This window comes from Lissotriton vulgaris, chromosome 8 (genome assembly GCF_964263255.1).
Source record: "Lissotriton vulgaris chromosome 8, aLisVul1.2, whole genome shotgun sequence".
Lineage (NCBI taxonomy): Eukaryota > Metazoa > Chordata > Amphibia > Caudata > Salamandridae > Lissotriton > Lissotriton vulgaris.
In genome coordinates, this window is record NC_141696.1 from 654,784,632 (window position 1) to 654,810,149 (window position 25,518).

Consider the following 25,518-nt stretch of genomic DNA (forward strand, 5'->3'; position numbering starts at 1 on the left):
GAAATTTATAGGACTGCTATAGCAACAGTGGTAGCCCACTTTTTATTGATTCTCAGTTGACGATACCTGGTACCAGAAGAATATTTGGACCCACTTGAAAGTTGTATTTATTGTTCCTTTCTGTGAAATTTTGCACATTGGAATACTAAAACATACTGTCCTCTGTTGTAGGTTTGTTCTTCAAGTGGAAGTGTAATTTCTGGGGTTGCTAATGACTGAAATAGAAAACAAGCATTAGCAACGTCAATAGTTCTTACTTTTGTTAAAGATGCATAGTATTTTCGGTAGAACATTCCATGTAGGATAAATGGTTACATTATTATGGTGATTATATTTCTTGCCTACATTTCTGTTTTCTTCTGCAAGACTGGCGCGGAGAGATGCAGTGAAACATTCTTTTGTGTTATATTATGAGTGTTTCTGAAAGCTACAAGAGGGAATTAGTCGTTTTATAAATTGCATTTATAATTCATGCCTGCGAAGCGAGCGCTCGTTTAAGAAGACTCTTCCATGACCCCGATTAATTTTCTCACTGTCGCTTTTTAATCTGCAAGTTTGTCGCTCTTTTAAAAAATTGTAATTGATATTGATTACTTGTTGCTCTGAATGCTGGTAGCCTCTTAGTAACTCACAAACTTTCAGTGTTCAATAGTTACAGACTAGCGATACGCAAACTAGCCATAGTTTTGTATAGCCTGCTGGTGTCTTTGCCTAGGCTTTCCTCTGATTCCGTCATTTCACACTGATAATGCAGCGTTTTGGTGCAGAGTAGGTCATTGATTTAAAAACATGAGAAAAAGGTAATCATTTTCTGTAAAAATGTCGAGCTCTAGGCGGTTATCTTATTTGACAGGGAAATAATTTAGATGGCCTGGATATTGATAGTAACTCTTTCTGGCTAAATGTATGAAGTCCACTCTTTAAACTGGCTTTTGCGAATCACTGTTTCAGATGGTCGTCCATGATATGCTCTGCAGTGGAAATAAGATTGAGATCTGCAGTGATGTTCACGATGCCACAAACTGGACATTTCCAAGTGAAGCATGGATCAGAGTTGTCAGAGGATGGTAAGGATCAAGCATTGTATGCACATGTTTTGTACATCACTTTCCCAAAGCAGGTGTCTTGCAAAATATATTCGATGTTTTTGAAGGAAAATATCCGTGTTCATCTGAGCATTAGTGGTATGTTATATTTCTATCACGTACACCCTATAGTTTGCTTATTCTAACCGTAGGCTTTTAAAAGCAAACATCTTGTTTAGTTTCTTTTCTTATCTGGAAGAGACTATTAGTTATAGATTCCTTACCTTAGAATTACCCTCAAGCATCAGACTGAATCCAGAGAATTTTTTTCGTAGCAGTACCCTTGCGCATCTGTAGGTGGCGTCGGTCGGCTCTGCGTCTGGCGTCATTTTCGCCGAAATTACATTGCGGTGTCTACTTAGACAACGCCCCTGTGCGCTGACATCAATTCTTCCTTTTCCTTGCCACCCAGCGCAGATCCGGAGAGAGCGTGCCCTTAGTCACTTTTCGACTAACTCTTATTCGACTTTTTGTCGACATCTTTTTGAGTCGCTCAACTCCTGGTGCACAAGGGATGTCTAACCGTCACCTCGGCTTCAAATCTTGTGACTCTTGTCACAAGTTGATGTCGGTGACCGATCCGCACCTCGTGTGCCTTTGGTGCCTGTAGCGCGACAATGACCCGAAGTCGTGCTCCGACTGTCGGACCCTGAACCCGAAGTCTTTGTGGGAGCGGTCCCGAAATCTTTTGGAGGCCCGACAGTGTGCTGCACGCAGCTGGATGTCCTGGTCGAGGCAAAAGATCGTGGGACCGTTCGCGGAGCCTTCACCATTTTTCATCATCGAAGTCTTCTCGCTCATCGGGTAAGTCGAAGCACAAGAAGAAGGTGAAGAAGCACCATCGATTTTTGCCTTCTCCACGTCCATTGGCCAACGCAACGTGGTACCCGGACCGTCGTTGCTCTCCGGCTCCTCCTTCGGAGCCCACTAGGACTCCACGCTTCCTTCCCTTTCCTGGAGCTGAAGTTTACCCTGCTCAGCTTTGTCAGTTCTACAAAGTGCTGCGCAGCATTTTTGGACAGCCCGACCCTGCAGGCGTGGCATTGGGCCCCACAGACTCGGCTGGGGGCCCTAGGCCTTCGATGCTGGCTGCTCTGGCCCGGGCACCGCAGGGCCCCATGGATCTAGGGCTGGATCCAGATCGGTGCAGGTCGACCTCAAGGTACCTTCCCCGGTGCCGATTCTAGTGACGATGCCCCCGATGTCAGTTGTGCCCAAACCGGTATCATCCCTAGCCTCACCCCCAATATGGACACTGCGCTGGACCGACATCGAACGATACCGGTGCCGGAGGGTACCTTTGTCCCATTGTTCATTCCTGGCGTTCCCTTTCTATGGCAGCCAGAGGAGAGTGAGGAGGACTGGGAGGGGTCTGGTGACCCTCTAGCTGACAAACTTGAGTAGCCGGACTGGCGAGAGGAGTTGGATGATGCCAGTCGTTTGGATACCTCCCCAGACCTTGGCATGCTGTCTCCCCCTACTGTGGACATGGATGAGGGAGCAATCAACGATGTGGTGTTGTGTAGGGAGGCTGAGGCCTTGGGCTTGAGCTTCCTACAGAGGCAGTCAGGACTAACCTCCTGACTTAGGTGCTTCAGCCGGCAGCGGTCTTCAGAGCCCCTGCTGTGATCCAATGAGGCCTTCTCCGACATCCTTCTTGGCACTTGGTCCAAGCCCAGAATAGGGCCTCCTGTGGATAGGAGGATTGCCCGATGCCACTGCCCAACCATGGGTGACCCACTTTTCCTCTCCCAACAACCTACCACGAGAGCTTGGTAGTACAAGCCTCTATCTCCAAAGGCGCGTTCCCTACTGCTCCCCCAGATATGTAATCCAAGAAGCTGAACCATCTTAGGAAGAAGATGTATTCTTCTGCCAGGGTAGAGCTGCGGTTGGTGAACACGGTGTCTTGGGCCGTTACACCCACTCTGTGTGGGACACGGTCACGCAAGTGTTGCCAGAGTGCCTGGAAGAGGCCCGGGTCGTACTCTCCTGTGCAGACGTAGAGGGTAGAGAGACAACAAAGTCCGCCATCTGATGTGTGCTGGATACCACCGACTCGCTGGGTAAAACGATTTCTACGTCAGTAGCTCTGAGGCGCTACGCCTGGCTGAGATCAACTGGCTTCTCTGGGGATGTCCAATCTATTCTTTTGGACATGCCCTTTGATGACCGTCGCCTGTTCGGCGACAAGGCAGACAATGCGCTTGAGCGATTCAAGGATTCGAGGCCTAAGGCCAGATCCTTTGGCCTCGCTGACACCTCTCATCCTGTGCAGTCTGCCTTTTGCACCCTTTCGTGGCTACGGAAGGGGTTCCCCACCACCTTCCACCCAGGGCCACAGGCCTGTGCAAGATACCCAGCTTCTGCGCAGCCAGGAAAGTGGGACCCAGTACCTTGGGTCTGGGGCCCCGTTTGCAGCAGCCTCTAAACCTTCTTAGTCTGACCTTTCAGGGCCACCAATTGCAAGTGGGCGGCAGGATCCGCCATCACCTCCACCACTGGCGCACCATCACGTCGGACAGGTGGGCTTTGCAAACAGTTCGAAGAATGTGTTGTGTAATAATGTTGTACCTACATGTGCTTGAGAAGTTAACTGCAACACTATTAAAAAGAGTTATAAAAAAAAAGATTTGGTCACTTGTAAACACAATTGGCTTTAGTGCAAGTGGTAGAGACTTAAGATTGCAAAGTATCACCTAACATCTCTATTGAAGGGTTCGTGCACATTCAAAGACATTGAGGATAGTCACATTTTGAACTGATCGGTTTAGTGGAGGAAGTGCAAGCACAAAGGCTATAGGGGTTAAAGAAAAGCAGGATCATATTACTGACACATGGCCTTTCCTGGAGACGGAGATGTCCTAGAGACATGTACTCCATCTTTACTGTAGTTTAATGCACTTGTGGCATCCTGTAAAACCGCATTTTTGTTCAAGAAGCCACAAGCTCAATATACATCTGTCTATTGATCTGCAAGTGAATTCGGTCACATCAGGCATATACTTGACCCCATTGACGCTATCAAGGTTAGACACCACTATGTACTTTGCTTTCTGTTAAGATCACTAATCTGTAGCCTGCAGCCTGGAGTTTCTTCTGCAATATATCCAGACCCTCATCTTGTACAGTAAACGTTAGTTACAAGGGATCAACCTGAGACATACAGGAGGAAGTGGACATGGCAGTGGATATGACAAAGTCTCCTAATGTTTCTGGTCTTTCATCATTGCTTTTGATTTCTCTTTAATGTCTCCCGCACCTTTAATTTCTTTCACAGTAGTGCCTAGATCATTTTTAGTTGGAGGCTATGTACTGGGAAAGTATCAAATATAGGCTCATTTAATTTGTTCCAGTTCTGAACGCCAACATATTAAGATAACTAAATTAGCTTTGTTGAAATAGCCGGCCTCCTTCTGATGTTGATCCACCACAAATATGCCCTCTTTTCATGACGACTACAGCAACAACACAGTGATCTAAAGAATGCTTATAGTAATGTCTGCTATTGAAGATCACTCTGACAGCTATACCTCAAGCTACACCTTATTGACAAGTGCCAGAAATTGTTTTAAACCTTAGTCATACCTGGAGACTATTTGAAATGCACCCTTTGGAACTAATGCATCATGAGTGAACCTTAGCAGGGACATGAATAGTGTGATAAGGTGTGTGGCCATTTATAGGTAGCTTTTAAATGGGTTGCCTGTTTGGTCTAATGCTTTAATAATGTTTGATTTCTTTGTTTCTTGTATCCTTCAGGTGGCAGTGATATTCAAGTTGCCAGAGGTTAACCTTTCTTATCCCTTTTCCAAAACACATGCTGCAGTGCTAGAGGTCTAGGTTGCATCGTAACGATATGTTGATACCAGGCTGAGTTTCAAAAAGAGTTTCAGTGCATCAGTCTGGAAACACAGGATGGCCACAAGATAAGAACTGTTCTTAGATGAGAAGCGTTCTTCTCTCAGAGTGACAGGTGGTTGTTTGTAACGTTCAGATTTACTAGGTAGAGCATGAGACTTTTGTCTAGATGGAGGTTTGTAAGGGTAGGTCTTGCCAGGCTTTGGAGCAGTTGACCTTCTCCAGCGCTCTGGCGCAGCCCTGTTTCTTGGGTCCTGGAGTGTTGTGGTGGTGGTGATGCAGGTGGCACCTTGAGCTGCAGATGTCCTCCCTGCTTTCTCCAATCCTTGTGGCGGTTGCAGGCCCCCGACTGCTGAAAATCTCAGACGTACTTAGCTACGAAAGACAGAACTCAAAATAGTGCCACCTGATTGACTTTAATGGGAACCAGGGACCCTGGTAGCTGGTGACAGTGCTGCCTCGGTTCAACTGAAGATCATTTCCAGAGGGCAACAGTTGGCATGACACCCCCAAAAGGTGGCAACCAGCCAGAGCTGCTCTCTGTACATATCCTGTGTTCCCGAGGCTGTGGCACATGAGAAGACGATGAGGAGTAGTTCTGAGATGCATGTGGTGCATACAGTCATGTGGGTTTGGATAACTTATACTGCACTTTTACTGCCTGGGCTGATACCTCAAATGAGGATACCTGGGGTGTTCTTGAAAGAGTGCATGGCGAGTGGAGCCTCCATGACCTCGAAGTACATCAAAAGGAAAGCCAAGAAGGTGAAAGGGTCTATGAGGGACTTTCTCACCCCAAGACAGTACTCAAGAATGGGTGAGATGGAGACAGCACCGGAGTCTGGAAATGAGGAAGGATGTTTGCGCCCTGGAGATAGTAACTTCCTAATCTTGACCTTCCTGTGTGAACTATGCAACATTATGAAAACCATTGATAAAAAAAGAAATCCCATTCAAAAGTGAAACAAATCTCATATCTGCTGAATTCCGTTGCTGAGCTGGAAATAATGAATACGTATCAAAAAGAGTTTATAGCCTGTGTAATCCCTGCTGTGGTCTGCATGAAATGCAATTAGAGTATTTAAAGGGCTCCTTGAAAGCTGCTAATATCCGCCTCCTAGCGGTTTCCATGACCGATTCTACTGGGCATGCCCTTAGGCAAATTATTGAGAGGTTCTTCAAGGCATAGGTTCTTTCTGAAGGGCCCTTAACATGGTTACCTGTAGGTAAAGCATAAAGGTTTCTCTAACTCCAAACACACGGTGTTAACTGAACAATATAGCCCTACCAAAAGAAAGCTTATGTGCAAAACCAGCTATAGAAAGAATGTCACCCTGCATGGGAGGGTCGTCTTAGCGTCCCAGATATAGCTAAGCAGCAAAGAAGAAATCCGTTACACTTCATTATTAAAGGGGAGCTTCTCAAGCTGAAACTCTTAGCATCTCTAGGGCACACTGCAAAGATCAGGAAGGCAGACCACTTATTCAACTTCTCCTGCAGAGTCCTTCTTGAAGGCACATCAAAGTGAATCCGGGGCACTAATTTATAATGACTATTGTTTGTTTTCCTTTTCTATGTTATTCATATATTGTTGGATGCACAATTAGTGGTAATGCTCTACATTAGCCTTAGTAGTGCTTTCTGATGTGGATATAGAGGCTTGGTGATTGTGGTTTATGACCCGAGTTTTGGTTTAGGATTTGAGTTTGTGCTGATTTTATACTCCCTTCCATCTCTCCCCCATCACTCCCCTCCACTCTCTCTTCCCAGGGTCTAGACTAGGGGGGGGGGGGGGGGGCGGGGTAGACAAGCGGAGGAGGGCTGAGTTAGCTAGTCCGTGTAACAGGCATGAGATGAATGCTTTGAGTGATTAGGGAAGATTGATGTTTAACGGTACTGAGAGGTACAATGTATTGTATTCAAAAGAGAATGTTTGAAACAAAGGTAGGGATTTAGGAGTTCACAGTGGAAGCTCTATGGCCTGCAAGTTGTAACATAATGTAACATAGGAATGTAAATGTAATGTAATGTAAATTGATACTTGTATAGCGCACTACTCGCCCGCAAGGGTCCAAAGGCGCTTGTACGAATACCGCTGTGGAACCCATCCTGGCTTTCCCTGTGAGGCGTCCACTCCTGGGCACCCCCAAGGTGGAGGCCAGGCATCCTTAGCATTGTGAAGATTAAGCAAGCTATTGCCCAGAGTTGCAGAGTGGGACTCTATGATTGGAATAGGCACCGAGGCGAGAATTATCAGGTCCGTGGAATATTTTAGCCCAAGACCCGCCGAGGCGGGAATTGAACCCTGGTCCCGGGCTAGACCTCTGCATCAGGGTCTGCCGCTCTAACCATTGAGCCACACTTCTCCAGGAAGCTTCCATGTGCTCAGCCCACGAATGGTTGACTACTTCCTAGGTAAAGGTTCCTCGTAGATCTTTATAAAAGGGCAACCTGACCAGTTTTGTCTTTTAATATTCCTTGAATATTGGTGAAGCAAGGTCCGAAAATGTGGTTCAATGTTTTTTTTTCTCTTCCACTGCTCTTACGAACTAAGTGTTATTTAAATTATCACAAGAGGTACGCGGGTTCCTTGGCGATGCTACATGCTCGGGTCGGTGGCCATTTTGGGTCGCGCGAGCTCGCTGTGGTTCACTCACACTGCTGGGTGGTTTGAGACCTCAGCAGTCCTTGGCCGTTGCTGTTGCTCCTGGAGGCTGGAGGTGGACCCTATGGTGGGCCATTGAGGAGTGTGTGGGGAATCTCCCTGGTTCCCTAACAGAGAGCCCTGTCAGCAGTAGACGCCCGAGTGAGTGCGGCCACCCTGGGGATCAGGGGAGGGCCTGGACAGAGTGCAGTGGTAGTGGGCGGCTGCCTGAGGACACCCGCTGACCAGGGCTGGATGCCCCTGAGGTTCCCTCTCCTTCCCATCATCCTCCCCCCTGTTGCTGGCGGTCTCGCAGTCAGCGGTCAGATTGGGCAGTGCGGATCGCGGGGCTACACTTCTCGTGCCCCCCGCCAACCCCTCAATTTGCACAGGGGAGTGTGCTCTCTCATGCCCAGGCAGGCCTGCAGTCCTCTTACAAAGCTGCTTGAGATAGCCCGAGGATATGTTGGGTATCGGAGGGTTTGGTGGCCGGCATGACGAGAGATAGGGCAGGAGGGGGCTCAGCCAAGCAGAGTACACTTGACAAGTTTGCGGGCCCTGGTCCAGACCCCCCAGGCATGGATTAGCAAATTTAGCAGCACAAATATGGAATTTTGGCGGCACAAATAGGGAAATTTAGCGGCTTTTTTGCGGCACTTTATTTTACTCCTAATCATTCATTTTTAGCATTAAAACAATGACAACTGTTTTAGCAGAGTATTCCACTTTGAAATAGGCCCTGTGAAGTCATTTCCTTTGATGTCCCTTCCACTACCCCTAGCATTTTAGTGAATTGACGCCCATGCTCTAGTTGGCCATGTAACGCCATCACCTTCCATGTCCAATGTGCCTGTATTGCATGAAATCAATAACTCATAGAAGCAAAGTCATCAACTTCAGAAGAAAATGTACTGTCAGGGGCAACAAGTGATTGGGGAGAGGTGTCTGAAGCTACCTCTGGTGACCGTAAAAATAGTATTACCCGAGAAACGACTACACAATGGTAAAAAAAGGAGAAACCATGTTACTCAAAGAGTCCTCTGAAATAAGATCACAACATCGCCCAGTGTACAAAGCTATGCAGTTCTACTGTGAGGCTTCAGTTGGTACAGTGAGAAGAATACCGTTACTACGAAGAGTGAATCCTCCATGGCTAGGGGAGATCACATCAGCAATAGCCATGTCTCTCCCCCACCAGTCAATTTAGTCTTCTTTAACTAAGCACTTTCCAAAAGGCTTTTATTCAAACGTAAAGCGTCCTGTTATTGCAGTTCAATGTTTATCTTATTGCACCAAGTCTTTTTCTTTAGTCGCAATTCTTCAAAGCTGTCTGAAAGCCTACAGTGGGTGAGCTGGTACTATGTAAATGAAGGTATTGGTAGTATGAAGGAATTGATCAAGAAGGAAATATACAGGAGAACTAGCATTTGAGAAAGAGTGTGTAACTACGTTTGCTAGCAGAGGATTTTTATTTTCTTTACAGTAGTACTCGCATACCTTGAGCTAGTTCTACGTGATGAATAACCAGCAGCCTTTCTGGGAGAAAAAGCTACAGACGTGCGTGCAAAAAAAGGCCATCTCCTTTATACACCGCTCTGTCTCCATTTCCAACCCCCACAAGCAAAAACTACAACATCCCATGCATACTTGCCACGCAGCCATTGAAAAATGAGGGTTAAATACACCACTGACTGTTTAATACTGTTACAAGTAGAAATTAGAAGACGCCACTGACTCTCCAACGCACTCCCACATCTAAGGTCCCAAATTATCATCTGAATTGGGGCAAACACACAGTAATGAATGCTGTGGTCTGTGCAGCGTCAGACAATTTAGGGCGCAGTCTCACAGCAGTCACCGTGTGGAGGTGCAGTCCCTTGTACTATGGCATACCCTGCCCCCTATACCATGAGGCTCATTATCCAGAGACTGTCGCTGGGCCCCTAATTTATTTTCTTTTTGAAATGTTATATAAAGCGCAAAGTAGACGAGCTGCAGAGCGCACTGCACAAGTAAAATGCAATATTTAAAAGGCAGTGAAAAAATAATTATGCATTCTTTTGCAAATGAGGCCACATTCCCCACCTCCTTAATTTTTGCGGGTACTTTTGTAAAAATGTTGCGATTTTTACATAAGTGCCGATTTCGCGGGCACTTTTGTAAAAATCGCGGCATTTTTACAAAAGTGCCTATTTCGTGGCAAACCGCAAAATCCTGGAGGGTCTGTCTGAGCTTCAGCTCGCTCTTCTCAGCACCCCTTCTCACTCTCCTCAACACATGTTCACATCTCCTGTATTTCACCGCCCCCAAAGCACAAGGCTTCCACTTACCTGTAAAGCACTGCATTTTCTTTCACCTTCGCCTCCTCGATATTTTGAGAACTATGGGTCGTCACTCTGCCCCTCTCTGGGGGTGTCACTCTGCCCCTCTCTCCCTCCCTGAGGGGTGTCACTCTGCCCCTCTCTCCCTCTCCCTCCCTGGGTGTGTCACTCTGACCCTCCCTCCCTCCCTGGGGGTGTCACTCTGCCCCTCTCTCCCTCCCTGGGGTGTCACTCTGCCCCTCCCTCCCTGGGGGTGTCACTCTGCCCCTCTCTCCCTCCCTGGGGGTGTCACTCTGCCCCTCCCTCCCTGGGGGTGTCACTCTGCCCCTCCATCCCTCTCCCTCCCTGGGAGTGTTACTCTGACCCTCCCTCCCTCCCTGGGGGTGTCACTCTGCCCCTCTCTCCCTCCCTGGGGTGTCACTCTGCCCCTCCCTCCCTGGGGGTGTCACTCTGCCCCTCTCTCCCTCCCTGGGGGTGTCACTCTGCCCCTCCCTCCCTCCCTGGGGGTGTCACTCTGACCCTCCCTCCCTCCCTGGGGGTGTCACTCTGCCCATCTATTCCTCCCTGGGGGTGTCACTCTGCCCCTCTCTCCCTGGGGGTGTCACCCTGCCCCTCTCTCCCTTTCTCTATCTGGGAGTTTCAATCTGCCCCTCTCTCCCTCCCTGGGGGTGCCACTCTGACCCTCTCTCCCTCCCTGGGGGTGTCGCTCTGCCCCTCTCTCCCTCCCTGGGGGTATCACTCTGCCCCTCTCTCCCTCATTGGGAGTGTCCCTCCCTCTCTCCCTCCCTGGTGGTGTCACTCTGCCCCTCTCTTCCTCCCTGGGGGTGTCACTCTGCCCCTCTCTTCCTCCCTGGGGGTGTCACTCTGCCCCTCTCTCCCTGGGGGTGTCACCCTGCCCCTCTCTCCCTCTCTCTATATGGGAGTGTCACTCTGCCCCTCTCTCCCTCCCTGGGGGTGCCACTCTGACCCTCTCTCCCTCCCTGGGGGTGTAGGTCTGCCCCTCTCTCCCTCCCTGGGGGTGTCACTCTGCCCTTCTCTCCCTCTCTCTATCTGGGAGTGTCACTCTGCCCCTCTCTCCCTCCCTGGGGGTGCCACTCTGACCCTCTCTCCCTCCCTGGGGGTATCACTCTGCCCCTCTCTCCCTCACTGGGAGTGTCCCTCCCTCCCTCCCTCCCTCACTGGGGGTGTCCCTCCCTCTCTCACTCCCTGGGGGTGTCACTCTGCCCCTCTCTTCCTCCCTGGGGTTTCACTCTGCCCCTCTCCTCCTCCCTGGGGGTGTCACTCTGCCCCTCTCTCCCTGGGGGTGTCACCCTGCCCCTCTCTCCCTCTCTCTATATGGGAGTGTCACTTTGCCCCTCTCTTCCTCCCTGGGGGTGCCACTCTGACCCTCTCTCCCTCCCTGGGGGTGTCGCTCTGCCCCTCTCTCCCTCCCTGGGGGTGTCACTCTGCCCTTCTCTCCCTCTCTCTATCTGGGAGTGTCACTCTGCCCCTCTCTCCCTCCCTGGGGGTGCCACTCTGACCCTCTCTCCCTCCCTGGGGGTATCACTCTGCCCCTCTCTCCCTCCCTGGGGGTATCACTCTGCCCCTCTCTCCCTCACTGGGAGTATCACTCTGCCCCTCTCTCCCTCACTGGGAGTGTCCCTCCCTCCCTCCCTCCCTGGGGGTGTCACTCTGCCCCTCCCTCCCTGGGGGTGTCACTCTGCCCCTCTCTCCCTCCCTGGGATTGTCCCTCCCTCCCTCCCTCCCTGGGGGTGTCACTCTGCCCCTCCCTCCTTGGGGGTGTCACTCGGCCCCTCTCTCCCTCCCTGGGGGTGTCCCTCCCTCTCTCCCCTCCCTGGGGGTGTCACTCTGCCCCTCCCTGGGGGTGTCACTCTGCCCCTCCCTGGGGGTGTCACTCTGCCGCTCCTTGAGGGGTGTGTTGCCGTCTCTGGAGCTGCAGGAGGCGGTGAGAGCAGAGGAGGCGGACTCTGCCCCCGGGCACAGCCTGGCACCGACTGATGCGGAAGAGACACCCGATGGCGGAGGGGAGACACACTCAGGGTGAGAGGGAAGAGACACACGGAGTGTGGAGGGGAAGAGACACCCTAGGGACAGTCAGGAAGAGACACCCTCGGGACAGTCAGGGACAGACACACTGAGGCACAGCCAGTAATAGAGACCGTCTCAGGGACTGCCACAGACAGGCACACTGAGGGCAGCCAGGAAGAGACACGCTGAGGCAGCCAGGAAGAGACACCCTCGGGACAGTCAGGACCAGACACACTGAAAGCAGGCAGGAAGAAACGTCCTCAGGGACAGGCACACTGAGTGCAGCCAGAAAGAGACACACTGAGGCACAGGCAGGAAGAGACACGCTTAGGGCAGCAAGGAAGAGACACAGTGAGGGAAGGCAGGAAAAGACACACTGAGGCACAGCCAGGAAGAGACACACTGAGGGAAGGCAGGAAGAGACACACTGAGGCACAGCCAGGAAGAGACACACTGAGGCACAGCCAGGAAGAGACACACCGAGGGCAGCAGAGAAGAGACACACTGAGTGAAGGCAGGAAGAGACACACTGAGGGCAGGCAGGAAGAGACACACTGAGGGCAGCCAGGAAGAGACACACTGAGGGAAGGCAGGAAGAGACACACCGAGGCACAGCCAGGAAGAGACACGCTGAGGGCAGCATGGAAGAGACACACTGAGGGCAGCCAGGAAGAGACACACTGAGGGCAGCAAGGAAGAGACACACTGAGGCACATCCAGGAAGAGACACACTGAGGGCAGCCAATTGTAGAGACAGTCTCAGGGACAGCCAGAGACGGGCTCACTGAGGGCAGCCAGGAAGAGACACACTGAGGGCAGCCAGGAAGAGACACATTGAGGGTCAGACAGGAAGAGACGTCCTCGGGGACAGCCAGGAAGAGACACAGGCACCGCCAGGAAGAGACACACCGAGGCACAGCCAGTAATAGAGACCGTCTCAGGGACAGCTAGAGTCAGGCACACTGAGGGCAGCCAGGAAGACACACACTGACGGAAGTCAGGAAGAGATGACCTCAGAGACAGTCAGGAACAGACACACCGAGGCATAGTCAGGGGGAGACACACCGAGGCATAGGTCCGGCTCAACATTCAGGAGAGGGGTTGCACGACCTCCTTCCCCTGGGGGTGCAGCAGCTGTGCAGTACCTTGGGAATCAGAGAGATATGTGTTTTCTTCATAAAGATATAATCTGCAAATGAGGCCACAATCCCCACCTCCTTAATTTTCGTGGGTACTTTTGTAAAAATGCTGCGATTTTTACATAAGTGCCGATTTTGCGGGCACTTTTGTAAAAATCGCTGCATTTTTACAAAAGTGCCGATTTCGCGGCAAACCGCGAAATCCTGGAGGGTCTGCCTGGGGTCCCTGTGGCGGTGTCGGGGGGCACAGGGGGTAACGCCGAACATGCCTGGCAACGCAACACTCATGGCTGCAATTACGCAGTCCAGGGATATGTTGTACACTAAAATCGGGCGGTCGCCTTTGATGTCATGATGCTTCGGCAGGATTTGAGGAATGCGGTGACTTGCACAACGGAAGCCAAGATTCGGATTTCTGGCGTGCAAGACGAGGTCACCACCCTACAGAAGCGGGTGGCCACACTAGAGACAACTCAGCTGGGCCTTGCAGCGCAAGTGGAGGATGCAGAGAGAAGGGCCAGGCGCAACAACCTCCGTTTTGTAGGTTTTCTGGAGGGCTGCGAGGTGGGAGATATGGAGCGTTTTCTTACGCAATGGCTGGAGAGTTGGCTCCCCCCCCGGGAGTCCCTGTCTTTCTGCATTGTGGTGGAGCACGCCCATAGAGCTCTTATGCAGAAGCCGAAGCCTGCCCGAAGCCAGTCATCGCAAAGCTGCTGAACTACCATGACCGCGATGTAATTCTCAAGCACGCCAGGGCCAAGGAACCTCTGCTTTTTGAAAATGCTTGAATATTGTTTTTTCCCCGACTACACGAAACTGGGGCGGCAACAGAGGCAATAGTTTCTGGCGGCCAAGGCCCGACTTTGAGAACTGAAACTTCCATATGCACTGCTGTATCCAGCCCGGTTGCGATTGGTGGATCGGACCCGCAGCCATTTTTTTGACTCACCAGAAGAAGTATTTCAATGGACGGCTTTGTCCTCATACACTGCCCAGGAGGGAATCGGACTCCTTGTCTAGCGAGGCACCTCGGAAGTTGCCGCAACCGAAATCAAGGGCCACAGACGCTCCAGATCCAGACGCCGGGCCCAATCCTGCAGTGAATCCTCCAGGTCCTTATCGCCCTCCCAGTAGACTACCTTGTCCCCATGATTGGAGGTGGTGACCATAGTCCCATGAGTCTCGGATATTGCCGCTTTGATAGGAGAAGCCCGTACATGGGCCGGTTTCTCTGTTGGACCTTTCCAGACTGAGAGAGTACCTGTTTCTAGTGGGCTGTGATTTGGGGATGCATTGGACGGAGTGTGCGGGACCTCCCTTTGGGGTCTGCCGGCCATACCCGCAGCAACAGATACTTCATCGTTGTTGAGGTATAGGGTGGGGGGTTTGTTGAGTTGTTATGGTTATTGTTTTTATCCCTGATCGCACTTCTCTACACTAACATTAGGCCTCCGTAACCACAGCAAACATCTTTTTCTACACCGGCACACGCAACCACAATATTTTATGACAGTCCCACTAACTAGTCCTCCGGGGCCCTCTGGTATCCTTTTAGTAGTGAGCTGGAATGTTAGGGGGCTCTAGACAAAATGAAACATGGCGCCATACTTCAGCAGGCTAAGGGGGCTCGCGCTGACATATTCCTGTTGCAAGAAACACACCTGATGGGATCAAAAGCCCTTTGATTTCAGTGCTTTGGGTACGTTCAAGTGTTTCACGCTGGGTTTGTGAGGGGGTCACGGGGGATGGCGGTCCTGATTCATCACCGGGTCTCATATACACATGTTAAGACGTGGGCGGACTCCCAGGGGTGGTATTTGTTTCCTACAGGGCATGATCTGGGAAGAACAGGTGGTGATGGGCTGTGTATACGTCCCCCTCCGCTTTTGTGGGGTCTAGTAGAACGACTGATGTCGCTGTGGGCGGATAGCCCAGAAGGCCTATCTGTGGTCGGGGGGGGGGGGGGGGGGGGGGGGACTGGAACAACGTGATGGATGTGATAAGGGGTCGGTGGGGGCCTGGGGGGATACACTAGTTCACCGGCCCACAAAATTATGCTCCCTGGCGTTGGGGCTTGATTGTGAGGACCCGTGGCGCCGGTTACACGGAAATACCCAGGGGTACACTTATCTCTTGGCGGTTCACGGCTCCTACTCCCACCTGGATTACCTATTTGTTCCCCAAGTGGTGCCATTCAGGGTGGTCAGGGCTGACATTCACCGATAGCCCTTACATTACAGGTGGACTGGGCGAGACAGCCTTTCCGCTAGCGCCTATCAGCTTGGAACCTCCAAAAGGAAGACTATAGGGAACTTATGGAAGGTGCTCTTGACCAATACTTGTCACTCAATGTGGGATCGGTTTCAGGGGCCGAACTTCTTTGGGAGGCCTTGAAGCCCACTTTACGGGTATCGACATCTCCTTATGTGTGGCAGCTCACAGAGTGCGTAGGAAAGCGCTGGTACAAGCAGAGGCCAATATTATACATCTGGATCAGCGCAGCTGGGTAGAAGGGGGCAACCAGGTCCGCCAACAATTGCTGCTGGCACAATAGAATAATGCTGCCCTCCTATTGAATGAGGCCCGCCAGGCTTGGGTTTGCAACACACCGTCGGGTTTATCAGTGGGGAGATAAGTCGAGCAAGATGCTCCATAGGTTGTGTCAAGGGACGCTTCATTCCCAGGCACTTCCCGGTATAGCAAATTCAGACGGGGAGTCAATCACGGACCCCTCTGAGATTGCCACAAAGTTTCACTACGTATTACGCAAAGTTATACATCCCCAGAGAGTGTCTCCCTGAGGATACAATAGACAGGTTTCTCGACGACCTCCCGCCTAGTGCTCTGCCAGATGCGGCGAGTGAGGAATTGGACCTCCTCCTTACAGAGGAGGAATTGGGTGCTGCCCTAGGGGACCTTAATTCGGGGAAGGCCTCATGGCCGAACGGGTTTCCCTGTTAATTTTTTAAGAAATAATTCTTGCAGCTGGGGCTCCATTACCTCAGGGTGGTAGAAAAGGCCCGCGAGCGGGGATACCTCCCTCGTGACTTACGACATGCAGAGGTGGTGTTGTTTCATAAACCCGGCCGCCCCCCTGACCAACACGCTTTCTACCGCCCTATATCCTTTCTGAACGTTGAAGCCAAAATTCTGGCCAAGGCGCTTGCCAATCTCTTGCAGTCACATATAACTACTTTATTGCACCCAGATCAGGCAGGGTTTATGCCCCAGAGGGCGACCAACACAATTTTCAACGGGCACACATTGCGGTCGTGACCATTTGAGGAATGGGTGAACTGGTGGCGCTATTACTGGCGGATATGGACGGGGCATTTGATTCCCTTAGTTGGGTGTACATATTTACCGTTGCTCAACCTTCTGAATTTCGGACCATGCTTCTTGTCCTACCTGACTTTGCTCTATACTGATCTCACTGCGTCAGTGCACGTTGCTGGCTCTATCTCCTCCACCTTTCCCATAGTATGGGGCACCCGGAAGGGCTGCCCTCTGTTTCCTTACCTGTTCGCATTGGCTATGGAACCCCTGGCTGCATGGGTGCGTATCGATGCACAGGTGTCTGGATATGAATGGGCGCACGGACTATTGGATCATATTGCATTATATGCTGACAACGTTTTGTTCTTGCTTACCGATGTGGATAAGACCAGGCAGAGATTACTCCGCATCCTGCAGATCTTTGGGGAATCATCAGGTCTCTACATGAACCCCTGCAAATCCACCTTGTGGTTTCTTGGCGATGCTTCGGGTCTTGGTTCCTAGGCCTTGTCGGTTCGAGTGGTCACAGGGAGCATACATTATTTGGGAGTGTTCCTGTTGGACTTGCCCACAGTGTCCTGGGAATGGAACCTGGTTCCGGTTTAGGAACGCGTGCAGGAGGATCTTAAGACCTGGACCCATATGCCACTGTCAATTTATGGTAGATAGGCCATATTCAAGATGGGCTAGCTCTCCCAACAACTATATCAACTGCAGAATTCCCCTTATCCGATTTCCCCTAGATAGTTCTGACAGGTTAATGCTGCTCTGGGTCAGTTTCTGTGGGCGGGAGGAGCGGTGCGAGTAGCCCTACGAACATGTTTCCTCTCTACGTACTGTGGGGGGCTGGTGACTTCCGATATTCTTTAATACTATATGGCCTCGCACCTCCTCGTTCTGAACGAGCGGTGGTATGGGGATAGGGATGACCCGGCCTATTCCGTTGAGCGGCGCAGAATGGGGGATCTCTCCCTGCACACAATACTGTACTCTACACCGTTACGCAATTCGTTGCCATCCGCGACGAAAGTCGTTGTTCAAATTTGGCGACAGGCCCTACTGAGGATGGGGTGGTGGAATAAACTAATGCGGGAGACCCCTTTGTGGAACAACGGGTGCTTACCACAATTAGCCACTCTGTCTGGGTTTTGTGGATGGAATAGCATTGGTATCTCTACCTTGGGGGATGTGATGCGGGAGCCAGTCCTTAAGTCCTTTCAGGATCTACAGAAGTACTTCCACATGCCGAAAACCCAATTCTATAAATATCTCCAGTTTCGGCATGCCCTTTTCCCTAGCCTGGTGGGTTTGGAGTCACTGGTGGAGTTTAGGCCGATAGAAGCGAAGGTGTTTATGGGGGATCTTCAGGATCACAAGATCTCTAAGATTTACCAATCCCTGGTTACACACTGCTCTCCTATACTGCAGAAGCTTAGGGAGGCCTGGGAGGGAGACGTCGGCCCACTAGATGAGGAAGACTGGACGAAGGCCTTAGCTTCCCTGCGGGGGACGGCTATAGCAATGCGACTGTGCCTAGTCCAGTTTAAATATCTACATCGGGTATATTTCACAAGGTCTCGATTGTGGGCAGCGGGACTGTTAGTCTCCCCGGTATGTCTCAGTGCGAACAGGAGGAGGGTACCCTAATGCATACAATTTGGCACTGTTCTTCCTTGACGATTCTGGAGGGGAGTGATAGCCTGCCTCTCTGAGGTATTGGGTTGGGACCTCTCCCACTCGCCGAAGCTGGTACTCCTACATGAATAGGATTGGGGGCAACATATACAAACGCCATATCATGTTGCTTGGGTTTGTTCTGGCAAAGAGAGACATTGCTACGGCCTGGAAGGCACTGGTTGCACCTCCAGTGTCCGCTTGGAAGAATGGCCTAGACTTTTGCATGGACTTTGAGCTTCCCATTTTTACTGCAAGAGGATGCCCGCATAAACATTTTATAATTTGGAAGCAATGGGCGGACTATTGAGGCTTGGAGCTGGAGCCGGTTTCCACAACGGGGCCCCTCAATCCAGTTTAGGTTTTACTTTGCAGGTGCAAACGGTGGACTATTGTGTGTTCATGTGCTGAAATCGCTTATTGTGCTGCATGTCTTATTGCTGTTCTCCCCTTGGGAGGTTGTTAGTTGCCATGAGGGGGGGGGATAGTTGGCATGGGGTTTTTATATGGGGTCCTTTGTGGTACGCAGGTCTGCCTGTTTTATATTGGATTGACAAGGCATAAACGTATAATAATTAAAAAGACCTGTTTTTCATATGCTACTTCATACCACAATTTTAGCAAATCACCCAGGCTTGCTTGTCTGTGAGCGATCGCCAGGTGCTGGCCGTTGCTGCTGGATGATTGTCTGGTTCCCCACCTCAAGTTGTACTAAAGCGCGAATTGCTGCTCCGTCTTATATGCACAGGCACCCCCAAAGCAATCTGAGGTCACCACATAGTGATTAGCAGTGCTTTACCAAATCACCAGATAAAATACAAAAGTTCCCTTACTGACAAGGTAATTATTATAGTTAGTTAGGTTTATTATTACATATAGCTATGTCAAGCCACAGCAGATATTCGTGGCATTTGTTTCATTCAGTTATATAGATTGCCAGCTGTAGTGGTTATGTCTTGAGTATATCCTGATAGAATATGTGAACTGTGTAAGTAATACAGATAGACTGTATCACTTACTTCATCAGTGTTTGGAGCGTTGATAGATGCTCCGACCTATGACACCCGGGCATAGTGTGCCTCCAGGGGAATGTTTTATTTCCCAGTCAGAGTCTGCTAAGGGTACATCTGTTTTACATTGGCTGCATGATGACCCTTTTTTAACCTATTACACAAGTGCACACACTGTCTTCACCCTCCACAGAGGGCCCACTTCCCACACACCTGCACGCAACATCCACCAGTCCTCAAAAGATCTCTGATAAAGTGCCCTTTCGGGGGGCCCGTAGGGAATTACAGCGCCGGCCCTAAGAGGAGCACTGCCCGATGATGAAGCATGACATACTTTGGGGTGTGTGAGGGCATTAGAGGACAAACAGTGATCTTCCATTAGCTGAGTGGGTCCTTCACCTAGGATTTCCTTTCACTCTTCTTTTTTGGGTTTATAGATGTTCTGGGGGATCATAAGGAAAGATTGTAGTCTGTGGTGTGGAAATTGCAGAAATTACCGTTAGCATAAGCTGAAGCCATTTTGTTTGTGGCAGCCATTTTAGTTAGCCATGTGCTCACCATGTGCTTCTCCCATCTTCACTGTTGCCTGCCCTTGTATTCTGCTTGAGTCATCAGTTATAGGTAACTCCTTCAGCACTGAGCCAGAGCACTGTATGATCAGAAAGGCCTGTAGCTGCTAGAATGCACCTTTTACAGACTTAACTGTCAGGCTATTTTAACTGATGTCAGCAACTATGTAACTCCTATCACTCAGTTGACTAAGTGATTCTCATGTACCCTTATATGTGAAATGCTGTTCGTGTATACACTTGTACCACCTCTTTTTGATGCTTACACTGCAACTATCACAGTATATAAGCACATTGGTTTCTGTACTCCTTGGACTACCTCATACAGTGGCCTGAGGGTACCGTATGGATGTAGTCTCCCTCATGAGAGGTTAATAAATCGATTTCCTTGATATTACAGCTTCCGTGCCAATCTCTATTTTGTCAGTATAAAGAACCAGTGTGCAAAGAAGGGCAAACCCCTGCACCGGTGGGCTCCTGAAAAGGCTCACCCCCACAAATTGGCGTCCGTCCTGAGGCTCATCAGGAGTCGCGGTCGCCTAAAAGAGTTGTCTCGACGGAGGATTCGAATCTCGCTGAGGATGTACACTGCACGATGAGACCATTGTCTTTACAGATCAAAGTGCTTTTCCGAATTTCCCAATTTGACCCTCCAGGTGGTGTCCGGTCCCTAACTGAGATCCCTTTGGCGTTCGTCTCAAAGTGACAATTAGGTTAATTCAGAACTTGGCAGTTGGAAGCTGGAGACTTTTGTTTGGTAAGGTCGCGATGCAACACTTTTGTTTTTAAATAGCTTGGCCTAGATTTCGGTTTGTTTGCTGCAGCAAATGAAGGCAGGCATTGAGGAGATTTTTCTCTACTTTTGGATAATTTTCAGTATAAATACACTTTGATTGTAATGTTACATCACATTGTAATATTTTTGGCCTACCTGCTCCTAGCACACTTCGTAGAATGTGTTGCTGTTTTGATGGTACCAATATGGATTTAGAAAAAACTCAGCTGACTCCCCAAGACGGGATACCTAATAGGTTTATGTACATTAAATATGGTATTTCTTCCATAATGTATAGTACACTATGGAACAAATGCTCTAAAAAGGATCTTGAGCTATGCAGTTAGTAAAATTCATTAATGGTTATACGGAGCGCTTTTGAGTGTTCTGCCAGCTCCATTGGTAATTTGGTTTATTTTGAAAAGGTCTGGGGCTAGAGCCTGTCTTTTTGAACATGGCACAGTCTTTCAGCTGTCTACTTGTCTTGGTGTAGTCTCTGTACTATTTTTTGAGAGTCCTTTCGTTTGTAAATATGATTTACAATTAGTATTTACAAATGGTTTGGTATGAGTACAGTTTGTGGGCTGCCTCTTGCTTTTGTCCTTAATGTTGATTTGTGGGTTGATTGTTTTTTTTAGTGTCTATGGGCCAGATGTAGGTAAGTAACATTTACCGAATCTTAATTACCGAAAATTACCGAATTTTACCGATTCGGTAATTAAGATTCGGTAAATGTGAGGGGTTGGTATGTAGGGAATCCAGATGTTCCCTTTTACCGAATCGGTAAAATTCGGTATTTACCGATTCGGTAAATACCGACCGGTAATGCCCCATTCATTCCTATGGGCTTTGAAGCCCATAGGAATGAATGGGGCATTACCGGTCGGTATTTACCGAATCGGTAAATACCGATTCTAACAAGGGTGCAGGGGGTGTCACTTTGACACCCTCTAGCACCCCCAAAACAGCTTCGGGGGCCATGTGGCAGGCATACCTGCCCTAAGGGCAGGTCTGCCTGTCATATGGCACAGGTGTGCATGCACACATGTGCATGCACACCAGAATTTGTATTTTACCATCAAATAATATTTGATGGTAAAATACCGATTCTGTAATGCTTGTGGGACTCAGAAGAGTCCCACCTACATATCAATTTTACCGAATCGGAAAAAATACAGATTCGGTATTTTACAGAATCGGTAAATTTACCGATCGGTAAATTTACCGATTCTGTAAAATACAGGGCCCTACATCTCAAATTGCATTTACCGGTCGGTAACGGCCGAATTCGGCCGTTACCGACCGGTAAATGCCTACCTACATCTGGCCCTTAGTGGTTTGTGGACAGACACCGGTGGTGATGCTTGTGAAGTACATGTTTGAGTGAGTAGCGACTGTGCTCTTTGTGGAAGAATGGCTTGCCTTAGCTAGCAGTGTTGTGTGTTCTGAGTGTGTGGCCCAATTTCTTGAAAATGTCTGTAATGAGCTCAATTTGGTTTGTTGTAGTCATTGTGTTCTGTAGATGTCATTGGAAGAATTACACTTTAAAATTCAAAGAATAAATTGTATAACATATGCTAAATTGCTGCAGGCTACCATTGGCCACAATGGTAAAAAAAATAATTGGAATAAACACTCAATAGAAAAAAATAGGCCTCACAGAAAGAGAAAAAAAACAAATTTGTGGGGGCGGAGCTAGCTCGCGACAGAGATGGCCGCTTGAGCCCTGAACTCCGGTCTGCCGAGCAGTTATTCTACATTTATCCTGCATCATCAGAACTAATTAGGACTCCACAGCCCAGGATTAGTGATCTGACGGTGTGCGCTGGGGACGGGCGCAATCCCAAACGATTTTGGAGGTGGCTGATCAAAGTTAACAAAGAGTGTTGACGGAGCGGCTTCTGGGCCGACGGGCCACGCACTGCAGTGAGAGACGTGGCCGCACTGCGTCACCCGACGTGCGGCGACATTTGTAAAGGTCGGCCACTGCCGTTCTGCTGGTCTAGGGACCTCGGTGCGATTGAGCACGGCAGGCGGCAGGCACTCTGAGTGCATCCCCCCTGGAGGGAGCGGGGTCGGGATTGATCAGCGCACTTGGAGCGGAAGCCAGAGGTGAGTGCGCCCCCCCCCCCCCCCCCCCGGAGGAAATGGGAGGCTGCTGCCGCAGACCCTAGTGGAGAGAGAGACCCGGGGCGGAGGGCACTGCCCCCCCCCCCCCCCCCCCCCCCCCCCCCCCCACACACATATCACTGAGAGGTTGGGCAGAGGGGACCGGAGGGCGCCTAAGCAGCGCTGTGGCTGGAAGGAGTGCAGATTCGGCAGACAAGCAGAAGGGCCCTCGGAGGTGGTGAGGCAGCGGAGGCAGAGACCACCTGCTAAACACCTATATGCCCTGCTTGCAAGGCTGAACTGTGGTGAAGCGAGGGTACTGGCACAAGTGAGGCAGGAAAGTCTAACTCAGCGCACAGAGGGAGACCTGAGTTGCAGGAGGATGTCATCACCTGACCTCCCAGACGGTCAGGGAGTGACACTTATAATAGGCGCGCACCTGCACACTGTGGGGTCACAGGGGTGCCGCACCCATAGCGGTGGCGCCATCTGGAGCAAGGCACGCTCCAGATGGCGCCTATCACAGGGATCCCCTACGGAGAGATGGGAGAGAGGAGAGCGCCGAGTGTGCGGTTAGGTGGCTCGCTACCGCAAGAACTGAAGAACTCGATCCTAGGCAGAGCGGAGGAGCGCCGAGGCGTGAAGGCTTGCACTCATATCAGTGCCCGCAGAGAGGGGGAAGAAGAAGGGCTGCAGCTGTCTGTAGGCGAGAGAGACCTGCACTGTGTAGAGGTGGGGTGACAGTTGAATCTGTGCAGAGTTATACTTGGGCCATTCGGAACTTCCCAGAGAGTACGAGTAAAGTTCTGGAGACAGTCTTGAGAGGGAACCAGCTGGTGGGTGTTAACCCTGCGGCCATCCCTCACTGAGCCAAGACGCTGGAGGAAGCGGACAGCGGGATTGGTGTGAAGGCCTGACGGACATTGAGAAGACATGGGAAAAGGTGACAAGATGCAGGTGAAATTGTCGTTCGGACAAAAGCGCTCGAAATCTCGAGACGCTGCAGGCTCAGATGCTGAGAGGATGCCGAAACCGGAGAGCGAACCTGCCAGCACGGACATACGCAGCTTGCTAATATGTATGGAAAAGAGCCTGCAGAGTGGGATAGCGAGTCTGGGTACGAAAATGGACGCCCTGACCTACCGGATGGACCGTATGGCGGAAAGACTGGATAAGCATGCAGAGAGGCTGGATATGTCGGAGAGAAGGACCACGGAAGTGGAGGAGGCGCATTCCACACTGAACACGGACCATAAGAAGCTGGGGAAACTCATGCAAACTTTACAGGACAAGACTGAGGATCTTGAAGTCCGCTCTCGGCGCTGTAACCTGAGAATCACTGGCCTGCCGGAGACTACCCCTACGGGTAACATGGAACTATTCGTGGAAAAGCTGCTGGTCACGCTGCTCGGAGAGTGGGCTTTCTCGACAATGTTTGTAGTGGAACGGGCGCATCGCTCCCTGGGCCCTCGGCCGGGTGCCCAGCCGCGTCCCATCATTGCGAAACTGCTTAGTTACAGAGACACAGCGCTATGCATAGCACGGGAGAAGCAGACACTGCGGTATGAAGGATCGGAGATTTCCATATACCCAGACTTCACAGCGAGATTACAGGAAGCACGCAAACACTTTGCCCCCTTGAAGAGACAGCTACGAGACCTGGGCGTTGATTATGCTATGCTGTACCCTGCTAAGCTATGTGTGAATCGAAAGGAGCGATCTCATATATTCACGGATCCAAAGGCCCTGCAGCAGGCACTAAAAGGGTGGACGGCAGGACAGCGCAACAGTCCACAAAGGCAATTGCAGAAGGAAGCAACTGGCAGTTCGCTGGAGGACCAAGACTAAAAATACAGGACATATAATGCAGGACATTTGCGGCAGGGGGGATCGTGGTGGGGGGGCAGCTCTGGGATGCCTGGACTAACTCTCGTCAGATATTGGGGGGAGAGTAGGGCGAATGGGGGCTGGGATTTATTGACATGCTGGTGATGGGGTCACAGCTTTGCTGGTGGACATTGTGTGAGGGGAGTAGGGCGCCACTTGGGAATATATGGGGTACAATGATGTTGGTAGATTATAAACAGACAGCTGAGCCTGGAGTGTCGGATGGGGGTCATAAAAGATGTATCTGGGCAGGTATTCACCTGATATACGTGTGAAAATTTCAGAACTCCAATGATGCAAATGTTTTGGCATGGTGGTGGTGCCACATTGGGCTTAGATAGAGAAGCTATTGTAATCCTATTCGGAGCGTCCTCTGCCCTCTCGTGCTGGAGCACATAAATAATTTGTTGTGGGGTATGTTTGTGACGGGTCCTGGGGGGCGGGTTGGGCGGGATTGGGGGTACTGCGTGACCAAGTTGGGGGAGGTCAACTGTGGGCGGCAGGAGGAGAAGGTTGGGGAGCGAATGCGGTTTGGTTAGAGTTGGAAGGGATGTTTTTTTTAGTTTTTGCATACAGACACTATTGTGAGCATACAAGTCGAGCTGAGATCTAATATATACAGTAACAACACTGATTGCAGGAGGGGCCGAGGTGGATAGCGCACACCGCGCTGATGGTATTGTAGTGATGACGTGGAATGTCAGGGGGCTTAATGACCATCGCAAGCTGCGTAAGCTAGTGAGCTACCTGCACCAGCAGAATGTTGATGTGGCTATGCTCCAGGAGACTCATGCCCCACAGACGAGTGTGATGCTGCGCAGCAGGGGCCTAGCTGGAAATTTTACTTCAGCTGGCTTTACAACTCATGCCAGGGGTGTGCTAACATGGGTAAACCCTAGAACGGGGGTACACATTAGAGCTGCTGAGAGCGGATACTGAGAGTAGGTTTGTGATATCCAGATTTCGAGGACGAGGGATGGACTTAGTGTTAGTTAATGTGTACGGCCCTAACTTTGTTTGCCCTGAGTTTTATACTGCGGTGGCAAAAGCCGCAAGTAGGTAACACTCAGCACAGTTTTTACGGGGTGTAGATTTTAATCTAGTGAGAGACCGGACCAGGGACAGATCATCAGGTCCCAA

At 50.4% G+C, this 25,518-nt stretch overlaps 1 protein-coding gene across 1 annotated transcript in view; it reads left to right on the top strand.

Moving 5' to 3' along the window:
• Positions 1–25,518, top strand: part of CRYBG3 (crystallin beta-gamma domain containing 3) — a 1,124,543-nt gene that overhangs the window by 32,040 nt on the left and 1,066,985 nt on the right. The window contains exon 4 of the mRNA XM_086936146.1: positions 952–1,067. Coding sequence (XP_086792272.1) covers positions 952–1,067 — 116 coding nt within the window. The remainder of the gene's footprint in view (positions 1–951; positions 1,068–25,518) is intronic.